The 14,415-nt window shown below is 47.2% G+C and overlaps 1 protein-coding gene across 1 annotated transcript in view; it reads right to left on the reverse strand.

The window, feature by feature from the left end:
• Itga9 (integrin subunit alpha 9) overlaps nt 1-14,415 on the reverse strand; it is a 307,991-nt gene that overhangs the window by 123,346 nt on the left and 170,230 nt on the right. Inside the window, exon 17 of the mRNA XM_075964201.1 lies at nt 6,366-6,442. Within this exon, the coding sequence (XP_075820316.1) occupies nt 6,366-6,442 (77 nt within the window). The remainder of the gene's footprint in view (nt 1-6,365; nt 6,443-14,415) is intronic.

The following is a 14,415-nucleotide window of genomic DNA, read 5'->3' on the forward strand; positions in this document are numbered from 1 at the left end:
TGGATGGAGTTGGGGGCGGGGAAGCTCAGTGTGTGCATGCAATCAACCCCTCCTGTGGTTGCTATGGTTACTGCCTCGGTCCTCCCTCAGTGTCCTTCTAAGGGTCCCTGTTCTCTGCTATCCAGGGAGTAGAAGGTGGAACAATCCCATCATAATCTCAACAGCGGAAGGGCTGCCCATGGACTTCTCCATTGGGGTGGATTCTGCAGTGCATGTACATGGAAGGCAGCCTCAGGGCTTTGAGTCTGACAAAGAATGGGGTCAGTTCTTTGGGTGGCAGACTCCCTCCCATCCCCAGATCAACAACAACAACAACAACAGCAGCAACCACAGAGAAAGAAACAAAATTCAAGGGGAATTTTCAAGTCATTTTCACCACGATGCAATGGCCATAAAGAAAAGGGGCATTCGTCTAAACGACAGAACACCAGACTTGGAGTCACTGCCAAGCATTTTCCTTGCCTCTGCCATTCAGGTTTTGCCTTGACCTTAGGTAAATGACTTCCAGACCCCTGGTCAGGCAGCTTTGGCTTTCCCTATAGCATGAGCTCTCAAGCAAGGCTCTTTCCTGAGCCTCAGCACTTCTTCAGGGCAACACAGTCATATTCACCTCCCAACGGTGTTCTGAAGCTGAGGTGGCCCGAAATCACCTACCGAGTGCTCACCACCCATCAGGCACTATTTTTTTGAGACAGGGTATCTCTCTGTAGCCCTGACCATCCCAAAACTCATTCTGTAGGCCAGGCTCATCTCAAACTCATAGAGATCCACCTGCCTTTGCCTTCTGAGTAGTGGGATTAAAGGGCATGCACCTCTACACCTGGTCAACCAGGCACTTTTGGAATCAGTGAAATATATATGAATTTATTAAATACTAAAAAATAACCTTTTCTGGTGCTGCAGTTATTTCCCATTTTCAAGATAAGGAGACAAAGTCACATGGGAGCTGATGCCCTATCCAAGTGGCACAGCTGGCAAGATACCACAGAGCTAGTGTGCACACAGAACTTTCTTACTTTTAATTTATGGGTATGGTGTTATGCCTATGTACCTGTGTGTATACCCAATGCATGACTGGTGCCCAAGGAGACCACAAGAGGGTGTTGGATCCCATAGGACTGGAGCCTCCATGTGGAGCCATCTCTGCAGCCTCACAAGGAGAATTTCATAGGCTACCTAGTGCATAGGAGATGCTCAATAAAGAAAAACACGTCACTTCTGTTCTCAGCTGTGTAGCTGATGATCCTGACCACTGTTGAGAAGGAGAACAATGTGTTCCCAACTGTGGGTGATCTTGAGGTGGGGCAGTCCTCTCTACAAGCTGGTCCTTCATGGGTGGGGTTAGCCACCTTCTAGCTAGCCAGCAGTTCAGGAAAACACACTCTCTCAATCCCCATGAAAGCAATGTCACCATGGTTACAACCAGAGTATAACTATGTGGCGGCGAATGGTTTGGATGTTGCAAACATTCCAGTCTCTTCAAAGCCCTTAATTTTTAATTGGGGTCAGCTGTTAAGGAAGCCTTGACGTATTCCACTATCCCGGTGGGGTGCATCAAAACCAAAGTTTTCAGCGCAACTGCCACAGCCTATCTTCCTTTCTGTTCTCTTCTTGCAATCATATCTGATGCTTTCGTAGGCACTATGCATACCCTGACAGATGGACGGATTGTCTATGAACGGAACTGGCAGCACTGTTTCATGGAGACTGCCTGAGCAATTTCATCTCTGTTCCGGCGTATTTGTGAATGGCATGTCACAGCACCGGGCTCAAACATGTTAAAGCTCTGGGAGTTTAAATTCAAGAGTTGGATGTCTAAGCGACAAAAAACCTACAGAAACACAAGTTCTCCGCAGAGAAAAATAATATCCAATGGCCTGGTTGAGCCCTGCCTGTCTTGAGAGATGAAACAGGAGGAAACACCAACTATACCCACGGTCCTGACTGTTCTGGGCGACCCACTCACTCCCCAACATTTCCCATCTACTTTCTTTTAAAAAACTTACAATCACATGTGTGTGTTGGGGGGTTATACACAAATGGAAGCGCCCAAAGAGCAAGAAGGAGACATCTGGGGCCAAGGAGCTGGAGTTATAGTCAGCTGTGAGCTGGTAACTGAACTTGGTCTCTAAGATCAGTCAACACTCTGATCAGCGATCACATCTCTAGCCCATCCCCCTTCTCCATTTGCCGTAGCATCTTGCACTCAGTCTGCCCAGCCATCACAGGCATCCTTCCCATATTCTTGTGTTTCAGCTTCATGGTGAGAGCACAGAACCCACCACAGCTAGGTTCTAAAGATGAACGCAAGGCCCAAGTTCTAGCCAAGGTACCTTGGTGAAGTTTTCTGGGAGCACCGTAGTGGGGATGATCTTGGCAGCCCCGAAGGCTAACTTGCCATGGATGCTGATGTTCCTGAGACAGTTGGTACCTACGCCTCAGACCTTTTCCAGGCAAGACAGAGTTGAGATGATGGGAAGAGTACCAGGCTCAAAGCTTCCGTGTCACATGCTATTTTTGAATGCTGGGGACCAAATGACCCTCACCACCTTGATATCCTGTGTCCTGGGCACCTAAGCATGGCTTGCTGCATCCCTGTTAGGGTTAGTCTCCTCCTCTGGGGCTCTCTTATCCTCCTGTCTTCAAACTGAAGCCCATACTTAAGGGTGTGCTGTAATCCAATTCCTCTGTTTCCTTCTGCTTCATCTTAGGTCTCCCAAGCATCTCCACAAACCTAGATGCCCACAGTCTTCACAGGAGCCCAGATCTCTCTCATACTTCCCTCTACCCAGAGTGCCTCAGTTTTCTCCACTTCCTTTGATATGGAGCTCCTGGAGATGCTTCCTGTAAGAGTCGCTCTTCCCCCACCATCACCACCAGCCCATCCCCACTTCTCACACCATCACCTCCAGCCCACCCCCTTTTCCTACACCATCACCACCAGCCCACCCCCTCTTCCCGCACCATCACCTCCAGCCCATCCCCCCTCCTCACCCCCTCTTCCCACACCATCACCGCCAGCCAGTCTCTTGGGTGGCTCCTGCCCAGACTACACAGACCAGGAGAGCAGGTCCATCTGCCACTCATCTCTACAACTGTTCACAGTACCTGCTCAAGCAAGAAATGAGTGTGTGCTGCACCCCAGGCAATAACGAATCACAGGTTAGTCAATAACTAAGAAAGATTCCTCTGCCTCAAGGCACTGAACAGACTGAACCCCATCTAGAGCCTCGTTCCCAGCACCGTTTTCTGGCTGTGTCTTCCCTTGCATGCTGGCTCCCAAGTCTGTGGTTTGGTTTCCTGTATCCACTCATCAGGCTACGGATGGTTGTTTCCCCGAGACCTCCTGTGGAAAACCAGGGGCTTTAAGAATATCACAAAGGCGTCTTTCATGGAAGAGCTGGCCGTGGGAAGAGACCATAAGACCTATAGGAAAACCCCTCATTCCTAAGGATGGGCACAGAGGTCTAAGGACACTGCTTGGAGTTGCAGAAACCTCACCCAGGTGCCAGGGTTTATGCCTCTGTCTCTAAGGTAATGAAAGTCCAAGAAAGGCCAAAGTCACCCTGAAAGTGTTATGGTTTCAGGATGAGAGACGAGCCTGCCCTGTTCCTTATGGACCACAGTAGATCATGTCATGGCTCACTATCCTTTGCCCCTCTCTATGTTCATGCCCTGTCCCATACATTTTGGAAATCCACTTACTAAAGAGGCAGAGAATATTTTCCAGCCCTTGACTTTGAGTTTGGCCATGGGACATGCTGCAGCAAAGGGAACAAGGCCAAAGTAGCAGTGTCCCAGCTCGGAGCCCAAGCCTGAAGAGCTGTTGCTTCTTAGCACTGGCCCTCAAACAAGTCTGACATTCTTTGAGAAAGACGATGCCCACTCTAGCTCACTGGTCCCAGAGAGACAGTGAAAGAAGAGAATTAAGCTGGGGCAGCCAGGCCTAGAATCTCCCCCTCCTCAAACACCATGCATGAAAGCATCTGTCAAGGTATAGTTGAATGCAAGCAACCTTCAGGTGACCTGCACATGCGTAAGAGGGAATGATTGGCACTTTGTGCCACTGATCTCCCCCTACCCCGCCACGCACGCATGCGCGTGCACACACACGCATACACACATGCACGTGCACATGTGTGCGAATAAACGTACATGAAGAGGGGAGAAGAGAAATCCAACCCTCTGAATCCATTCAGTGTTCGTGTTACTTATATGTGTATGTGTTCAGTGCTAACCACTTGGACTAGATAACTTATTAGGGGTTTCATACCTGGAGAAAACCCGAGTCTCCCTCTCTTAGCAGCCATTTATGGCCTACAGCTCTTCACCCTGGGGTGGGACCTTGTTTGATTGCTTCCATTCACATTGGGATTTGCACTGGTGTTGTCATTGCATGGGTTTTCCTTAGTTGACCTTATCGGTAAGATGTCACAGGTACTACTATCACACCTTGGGTTTTTCTTGTCATGCTTCAACAACACTCCCGAAAGGCCAGCAATAGAAGCAACTTATGCCAAAGTGCCTTCCTGACCACAATCTTTGAGTTTTCCATCTTGCTACACCGAAAGCACAATTCACAAATGGCTAGAGAGAGTGCCAGGACTTTCCTAGCAATGCTTAACCACGGATCAAGTGGATATTTTCCTACCACATGAGGACTTCTACGATCCAAAGTAAACCTCAGCATTTACAGTCTCGCTCAACATGAAAAGAAACTCATGTATTTTCCCTAAAACGCTTTTTTGGAAGACATACCTAAAATTAAAATGAATGAGCTGATAATTTATGAACCTTCTTTAAAATTGATGTCTCTAACTACCCCGGGAGGCTCTTCTCTCTGTTAAACAGCCCCATTATCCACTCTCTGAGTCTAAAGCAATTTCCTAAGCTTAGGAAAGCATGTGCTACTTGAAGCCACCACTCCTTCCTGAGTAAAACCAGAGGCAATTAGCATCTGAGACGCTGGGAGAAGTGTCTCATGTTTGTGCACTGGGTTGGGGGGCTGGCATGCTCCAACTAAAGAAACGGAATCTTAGTGTGGTTTTTCCTTTGATGAATAAAATATTATTAAACACCCAAAATTAAAGTGTGGGGACCAAGGCACAGTGGTCGAAGTGCTTGTCATGTGGGTACGAGGACCATCAGTTTGTTTCCAGAGCCCATAGGAAAAGCCAGGCTTGGTGGTCATGCTAGTAATTCTAACACTGTGGAGGAGAGAGACAGGTGACCACAGGGGCTCACTTGGCCAACCTGTCTAGACTAGTCAGTCGATTGTTCTAGGTTCCCAAGGTCATAGTGAGAAAAGCCCGCCCCAGAAAACATGTGGTACAGTTCCCGAAAATGATACATGTAACATTGACTTCTGGATCCACAGGCACACATATGAATGCACCTCCCTACACCACACACACAGAAAAGCGACAATGACATAGCACTGCAGCCAGGCATGGTGGGACATATCTGCAATCCCAGCAGTCTAGAGGCTGAGGCAGGTGAGGTGCAGAGGCCAGCCTGGGCTACAGAAGACTTTATCTAAAACAAACATGCAAAAGGACAAAAAGGTCCCAGGGTGCATGTCATCACTGGTTCAGGCAGGGCAAGCGCCCTAGGAAACATTTTCCACAGTTCCGTGAATGCCGACAATTGCTTTGAGAAGCGGCTATACGTCTTGTGGAGGGGGTTCCTGGCTCCAAAGCTAATATAATCTTTCAGAAGGCGTGCTACAAAAGGAAACCATTGTCTGACATGTGGCTGACTCAAGACAAGCACCACCATTCTAAAGCCTACAATGAAAGGCTGGCAAAGGGGAAACAGAAGGCTTTGGTGTGGTTCATCTCTAGCCGTGGGGGATTGGCGGACTATGGGAGGAAGCCCTGAAATAATAAAAGAGACAGCTTGCACTGCCAGGCCCGCTGCCCCCTTCCTTCACCCGTCCTGCTTCAGAGACCATTCCGCTGCTAAAACAGACACCACTGTTAAACGTCAGGGGAAGAGATGAGAGGAATCCTCACATAATACTATCTTAAGTCACATGGGACCAAGCCCAGAGGTCAAATGCTGGCGGTTTCCCATGGTGCAATGTAATACAATGTAATTAATGTCAAGTCCCCTCTCAAGACACAAATAAACAAAAATTATCAGGAGGAGTCCATTGTGATTTGGGGTGAAATTGCAAACTGAACCCCAGCTAATCCCTCTGGTAGTATCTGCTATTAAAATTTTGTTTTTAACATATATTCTAAAACCAACTCAAAAAATATCCTACACTGCTTACCCTGTTTTGCATGGGGAAATCTGAACTTCTAGGCTTCTTGGAACAGCGTCATGAAAGGAACAGCATTGTGAGAGGAATGGTGACATACCTGGAAAGCAGTAGTTTCCCCCGAAGCTGGAGGTCGGCCGCGCAGTCCTCAGACCGGCAATTCCTTTCAAAAACTGTCTGTGGGAGAGAGAACGGGAAGGTTGGCACAGAATCTAAATGAATGAATAACGGCCAACTGTCTACTTCTGAACCAGGCTGGGCTCTTTCTCTGAGTCCCCCAGGCTCTCTCTTCACAACCCCAAGTAGCCAGCTCCTTGGCATGTGGAGGGGACTTTCTCAGGGCTCCAGGGAGGACCAAGACCATGAGCACATCCCTTCCCTGTTCTCTAATTCTCAGCTTATTGGGTGCTTGTAGAAGCAAGCAGGAAAGGCTAGCGAAATGGCTCAGTTGGTAAGAACACTTCTTGTGCCACTCTTAGGACCTCAGTGTGAATATCCAGGGCTCTCGTGAAAAGCCAGCCATGGCCACGCATGACAGGTGCCTTTCAGCCCTAGCTGGTCTAGGAATCTTTCAGATGAGCTCAGATATCAGTGACCAACCCTCGTGTAAAGCATCCTGAGACTTCAGCCTTCTCGGTTCTCCATCTTCCCTCTTTGGGAGGAAGAAAGTCTTTCCTTGAACCATTTTCTGCTTGTTGAATTACTAGTCCCAGAGGAAATGTCAAAAGGCAATCAGGCCTCCGAGCTGATGATGCAAGAGGACAGGGATATTTTAGCAGCCAGTGGTAAGCAGAAAACATCACTTCTCTCACCAGGGCTGGGCCTCAACAGTCAAAGCCCCACTCAGTGCTGGGGCCTGAAGTTCAGTGTCAAAGCTGGCTTGGGTTCCACAGATCCAGGGATGAACCCGAGTGAGTGTGGGCTGGCCTGTGGAGTTTGGCCATGCAGTGGGGTACTGCACCAGAGTGTGGGCCTGTCTGTGGAGTTTGGCCACACAGCGGGTTTGGCCATTGGATAAGGTTGCAACTTCTTCTCCCTAAAGCATAGGAGAATGTAAGCATTTGTCCCTCACGGTCTCCATCTCTCTGATGTTCTGGTCTATGAGAGCATTCTTGCTTCTCGACAATGGAGAAGTTTCACAACCCCAACAGCTTTATTGTTGCAGTGGGAGTCAGAAACTGCCCTTCATTAGCTGTAATTTCTCAAGCTTCAAACTCTGTCGAGGACATGCTCAGTTGGCAGGTTTCCTTCCCCTCCCACCAAGCAGAGTTCGAGGTGACTTGTTCTCTTCTCAGACTGTCGGTCCACATGGCTTCTCAGGATGCTAGTGTGGACTCCAGCAAGCCATTGGCTAACAGAGAGTCTAGACTCTACCAGACAGGGCAATTTTGCTCATGGAAATTCATGATCCCATGCCACATTTCCAAAAGAATAAAGTGTCCTAGCCAACATTCCCTTCCTTGATTATCATGGAAGTCTTAGGGAAAAGAGCAACTTCCTGTGTTCTTTTGGACCCTACAGAAGCAAGGGGAAAAAAAGCCAAATTCCAAAGTGATTTTAATAAATGTTTTCTCTGATGTACCATCACCACCACGGAGGAAACTGGGGAAGAGGATGTGGGGGCTGTGCAGGTGTCCAAGGTGAGAAGAAAGGAAGGCCCCATGTGCTTTAGGGAAAGGAAAAATGGAGGCACCTTCAACAAGCTGATGGAACTTAGGGGCCATCGTGAGCATGGCCCTACTGAGTCAGCCTTTGACCTGACTTTACATGGATAATTTTACATTTTTCTCCATTTTTTACATTTGGTCCTCAAAGCCTAGACCCATTTCTAATCATGTATCTTTCACTTCACAGGCAAGTGAGATAGGCGTGGGATGTCCCAATATCAGATGCCTATTTATTATCAACTTGGAGTTTGCTTGTTGTTTAGAACCTTTGCTGTTGTGTGATGACTTCCTTTGTGTTGAGACAGGCTGTGACTCCAAGTCTACTTTCCTGATACAGAGGGATGCTACCCCAGCTTTGCCTCATAAATGCTACCATCCTCAGGTGCACCCGTGATTGAAAATGAACTTTATTTATTTATTTATTATGAGCTTTTTATAGACAGTATGAAATGACCTACGGTAATGGGAAGAGATGGGATTAAAGGTGTAACTAGGAAGAAATGTGGTTGGGAAGACGCTGTGGAATATTACTTCAAGGATGTAAAGATGTGTTACATTTGTTTAGGCTGCATTTGTGTAATGATGTGAAGATGGGCTGCTTTGCCTGCCAAAGGCACCTGATTGATATGACAAAAAGCTAAACGGCCAATAGCTAGTCAGGAGAGGGATAAGCTAGGTGGGGCTGGTGGGCAGAGATAATAAGTAGGAGGGGAAATCTTAGGGGAGAGAGAGAAAGAGAGAAAGACAGAGAGAGAGAAAAGGAGAGGAGAGGAGAGGAGAGAAGAGAAGAGAAGAAAAGAAGGGAGAAAAAGGGAGAAAGAGAGGGAGATGCTAGCTAGTCAGGCAACTGCTAGTCAATCAGACACAGGAAGCAGGAAAAGTAGGGCATACAGAATAAAAGAAAGGTAAAAAGCTCCAAGGCAAAACATAGATGAAGAAAAATAGGTTAAATTAAGTTGTAAGAGCTAGTGGGACAAGCATAAGATAATGCTGAACATTCAGAACTAATATTAAGTCTCCATGTCTTGATTTGGGAGCTGGTTGGTGGTCCAAGAAAGCCTGTTAGAGGAGGATGGGGGATGGGAAGGGGTGGGATTGGAAGGGGTGGGGTGGGAAGAGGAGGTGATGGGAAGGGGTAAGAATGGGAAGGGGTGGGGTAGGAAGAGACAGGATCAGAGGTGGCAATTGGAAGAGGTAAGGACTGGGGAAAGAATGAGATCTCAATCCATCTGTCAAGTTTCGGGTCCTGTCCTTCTGACCTCTCTCAAGCCAGCTCTCCCATGCTCCCCCTCTTGGAGACCTTGCATATTTAAGGTGTAAACAAGTGATCACCCTGAGATTTCCTCACTGATGGCGAAACAGCCCTAGGTGTGAACCGGCTTCACGGTAAATGAAAGCGCTTTTCAAGAATCTGCACCGAACATCTCCCAAGTTCCTTCCAGTGACATCAACAGCTTTTCCCACAGAGAAGCACAAGCTAATGGCTGCTTCCCTGCCATCCAACAGGGTCTATGGTGATTGTGAAAGCCGTTACCATGTGACTTTCCAAGCCAACTCCATAAAAAGCAACAGAGCTTTCTCCTAGTTGTTTGTTCTTGGAACTTAGCTTTTCTGAGCCAAGGATACCTCAGCTTTCTGTAAAGAGGTCCCCATGTGATCAGGCTGTTGTGGGAGTGGGACTCTCAGGGACCTCAGAGCCCCCCGATCAGAACCCAGTAGACATGAACTCTGTGCAGAGAAATGAGGTGGCTTGACCGAGGCCTGCCAAATGGAAAATTCATGAACAAATCCACCATTTCCCTCATTTTCCTCTCTGTTACTGATATTTAGTTTCATTCCATTGTGATCAGAAAACATATTTGGTATGAGTTCAAGCTTTGTTAAGATTTATGATTTGTGACGATTTATATCTTCATGAACATTCTTCCCTGGAGAACATTCCTTGTGCATTGGAGAAGAGTGTGCGATCTTCTGTCATTGGGTAGAACATTCTGTGCACATCTATGGGACCTGCAGGTCTCCAGTGCTCTTCAACCCCTGCTTCCTTGTTGCTGTGATCGTTTGAATTAGAATGATCCTCATAGGCCATCTGAATGTTTGGTTCCCAGTTGGTGGACTGTTTAGAAAGGATTAGGAGCTGTGGCCTTGTTGGAGGAGGTGTGCCACTGAGGATAAGTGTTGAAGTCTCAAAAGCCCACAGCAGTTCCCGTCTCCGTCTCTTTCTGCCTAGTGCTTGAGGGTCAGATTTAAGCTCTCAGCTGCTGCTCCAGCACCATGTCTGCTTGCCCACTGCCATGTTTTCTGCCATGGTGGCATGGACTCATCCTCTGACGCTGTAAGCAAGCCCCTAATTAAATGTTTTCTTTTCTAAGTTGCCTTGGTGGTGTCTTGTTATAGCAACAGAACAGTGCCTAAGAATCAGTGCTCTTCTGTGTGTAGTCTCTATTCAGCAGTGAAAGTAAGGCACCAGGATTGAGTTCTGCATTCCTGTCAAGGTCTCCTTACAGAGCTGCCAATAATTGTTTTACACATATAATTTACTGGTGTTAGGAGCTTACACGTTGATAATGCTTCTGTTACTTTTATTACTATGTAAAGATCTTCGCCCTCAGAGGCAGTTCTTGCCCTTAAAGTCTACTTTAAGTTCACATGTGTGAGCCACTCTTGCTTTCTTCTGGTCAATGTTCAACATATGTTTTCCTACCTTTCTGTACATTTGTTGGTCACAAGTGAGATCCTGGTAGACAGTTTGACTGTCTGTATATGTTTAACACATTCCCTCATTTCATATCTTTTTACTTGCAGGAATTTAGTCTATTTACAGTAGTTAAAGATAAGGTTATTGTCTTTTATTAACATGTATGTGTGTTAGTACATGAATGTATGCATATTCACATGTATGTGTATGTTGAAGAGTTGATTATACTTCCATGCTTATTACAGCACTGTTTACAACAGTGACAATATGGAAACACCTATCAACAGGTAAATTTAAAAAGAAATGACTCAACATACAGACATTCCTCAACTCCTAATGGGAGCCAAATTCCTCAGTGGCTTCCCGTGTAGCAATAGATTTAATAATCTATTACCAATCTAATAGCCTTCCTTAAGTGGGTGTGGTGGTTTGAAAGGAAATGGCCCCCAAAGGGAGTGGCACTATTAGGAGGTGTGACCTTGTTGGAGTAGGTGTGGTCTGGTTGAAGGAAGCCTGTCACGGGTTTTGAGGTCTCATTTTTGCTTAAGCCACGCCCAATGAGACAGACCACTCCCTGATGCGTATGAGTCAAGATGTAGGATTCTCAGCTCCATCACTATGTCAGCCTACACTCCACCATGACTCACCATGATGACAATGGACTGAACCTGTGAACTGTAAGCCACCACATGGAGTGTTTTCCTTTATAAGAGCTGCCACGGTCATGGTGTCTCTTCACAGCGACAGAAACCCTAAGGCAGTCAGGAACACTAAAGACAGGAGTGGGAGGCACAGTTTAAAACCCTAGCCGAGTCAAGCCCCTTAGTAAACTGGGAAAGCAGCTGCTTTAAGGGTAAATTAAATGGGATGTACAATTAAATCAAGAGACCTGTGCCCAACACTAGTGAACAGTCGTGTGTGTGTGTGTGTGTGTGTGTGTGTGTGTGTGTGTGTGTGTGTGTGTATGTGCACACACGTCTACCCATGCGTATGCTGAGGTTGAAATCCAATTCCTGTGCCTGGACCTGGATGAATCTCTTCTGGGAAAATGGCCAATTTGTTTCCTCGGAATTGACTCTGGGAGGCAGGAGTGTTGGCACACTGCAGCTTCAACATGCTGGATGAGGACAGTTTCCAGGAATAAAGAAAACTTCTTAGCGTGAAGCACAGAGAGGATGGCTTTAAGGTAATGGCCCCCTCCAGATGTTCTTCCCAGGGAACAATCCTAACAGCTGTAAGCTTGGGCCCTGAGAAACTTCTCCAGTTACTTTTACCTGTCCCCAAAGTCTTCTGGGAAAACCCAAGTGCGGTATGTCGATGAGACTGCCAAACTCAGCTTGGCTGCAGTCTCCCCCTTGCCCGCTAGCCTCTACCTGCTGGGCTGCACAGTCCCGCCTGCTCAGCTCCCCTGAGGCAGCTTTCCTAGCCATGAGAGAGGATCCCGTTTCTCCTGGTTGCAGGAAGCTAACACCTCTTTCAGGAAATAATCACTTCCTGCCTAGGGCTTCTGAAGGCTGAGGACCAGCACCCTATAGCCCAGGTTTCTGTGCTGGCTTCTTCGTCACCCTGCACTTCACCCTGGATACTTCTGCGGATTACACTTGCGTTCAGGAAACCCTTTTTCTTATTTCTCACTGAATTCTTACTTAAAAAAAAAAAGATGGGGCTAGCAATTTTTGGCCGATGCGAATGAGATAGGACATCTCTGAGCCTGTGGCCATTGTGGTCTCTCTTATAACGACTCATAGTTGCATTGTGCAGTAAACTGGCTGTGGACATCACAGGAAGGGATGGGCATGGGTGTGTGCTGACAGCCTTTTTCTGTTTTCATGCGTGTATGCATGTGTGTGGGCATACGTGCGGAGGTTGGTGTTGGAAGTAATCTTCGGTCATTCTTTTACCTATTTATTCTTTGAGGCAAGGTCTCTTGATAAACCTAGACTACAATGATTGGTCTCCCCAGACAGCTTGTTCAAGGGTTGCCTGCCTACGCCTTTGAGGGCTGAAAGTACAGGTGGGCTCCCAATCCCATCCAGAATTCATGTGGGTTCTCGGGGTCTGAACTGTGTTTCTCAAGCTCGTGCAGTAAGCTCTTTGAGCTACCCCCTTACCCACCCCATGGCACTCAGACTTACACTCGATCCCAGGCCATGGCTTGCTGACTCCTGGTACATCTATTTAGGTAATGAATTCTTCACCACCTTTGGGCTTGGGTTTGGAGATAGATGAATCTGGTTCTAATGGCACCTCCCTTTGAGTCAGAGCTGTGTGAGCTTTTCCCATGGTGCTAAGGCAGCAATGGGGACATGGGACTCAGGGGCAGGAAACTCAGTGTGTGCCCCAGATGCTCAGGCCTTGAGGGACCCATTTCTACCATCATATCCATATGAGAAAAATCTTCCCTCCTCAAGTTACAGAACGGATGAATCTTAAATGTGTTTGTTAGGATCCAAGAAGGGCCAGTTTCTCAGACATGGTGATACTTGCTTTAAATTCAACTGCAATTATGTAAATGGACTGTACACTATAAATATGGTTACTAAGGCAACCACGTCCCAGGATGAAGCCTTTGAAAATTACGATGATTGGGTTGGGTGGGAGTAAATGTGTTTCAAATCCCATCCAAGGGGACTAATCAAGAGGGCTCTATTTAAGGGAAAAGAAGCAAGATGTATTCCAGTATGCAGTGGGACTTCACAGTGGCTGTCTGCCTCATATGGCAGCACCCTTCCAGGACCCCATAAGTGACATTTATGGCCTGGCATTCCTCCTCCAGGTGTGACAGCTCCAGGTACAAGAGGCCCCATCCATGAGCCATTTGTGTATGAACCCATGACACCCGGTGTCTTAATCATTGTTCTCCTGATGTGAAGAGACACCACCATAGCTAAGGTATTCAACTGGGGGCTGGCTTACAGTTTCAGAGGTTTAGTTCATTATCATGGTGGCAGGGAGCATGGTGGCATGCAGGGTGCTGGAGCAGTGGGTGAGAGCTACATCTTGATCCATGGGCAGAGAGAAAGAGAGAAAATGGGGCTTTTGAGACCTCAAAGCCCACTCCCAGGGACGCACTTCCTCCAGCAAGACCACACCTCCTCTAACAAGGCTACACCCAATCTAACAAGACCAGAGCCCCAATCCTTCTCAAGTAATGCTATTTCCTGATGGCTAAGCATTCAATGATATGAACCTATGGGGGTCATTATTCAAACAACCACATCTGACATGGTATTTAGTATTTTAAAAATGGGTCTAATTGCCCTAACCTGAGAGTAGTTTTCTCCATCTCAATTCTGTTTGTATTTTATTTTAACAAAACCCACCGTAGCCTTTCGTAAGGGGTGTTGTAAGAGACAGGGTAGTCACGGGAATTTCAGCCCTACTTCTCCTATGCCCAAATGGAGGAAGGTTGCTTTTGGTTTTGCTATTGCTGTTTTGTTTTGAGACAGGATCTCACTATGAAGCCTGGACTGACACAGAACTCTATGGAGAACAGGTTGGCCTGGAACTCTCTATGTAGACCAGGATGGCTTTGAACTCACAAAAATATGCCTGAGTGTTGGGATTACAAGTGTGTACTACCACACAGGACCAATGACAGAATCTTCTCAGCCTGGCTTGAACTTTCTCTGTAGCTAAGGATGGCCTTGAACTGTTATTCCTCTTGCCTCCGCCTCCGAGGGCTGGGGTTCTAGGCATGTACCCGCTACACTGGGTTTACACTGTACCGGGGAGTGAACCCAGGGTATCAGTCCATTCTAGGCAAGTACTCTAACTACCGGGCT

The sequence above is a fragment of the Microtus pennsylvanicus genome, chromosome 3, assembly GCF_037038515.1.
Source record: "Microtus pennsylvanicus isolate mMicPen1 chromosome 3, mMicPen1.hap1, whole genome shotgun sequence".
In the NCBI taxonomy this organism is placed as follows: Eukaryota; Metazoa; Chordata; class Mammalia; order Rodentia; family Cricetidae; genus Microtus; species Microtus pennsylvanicus.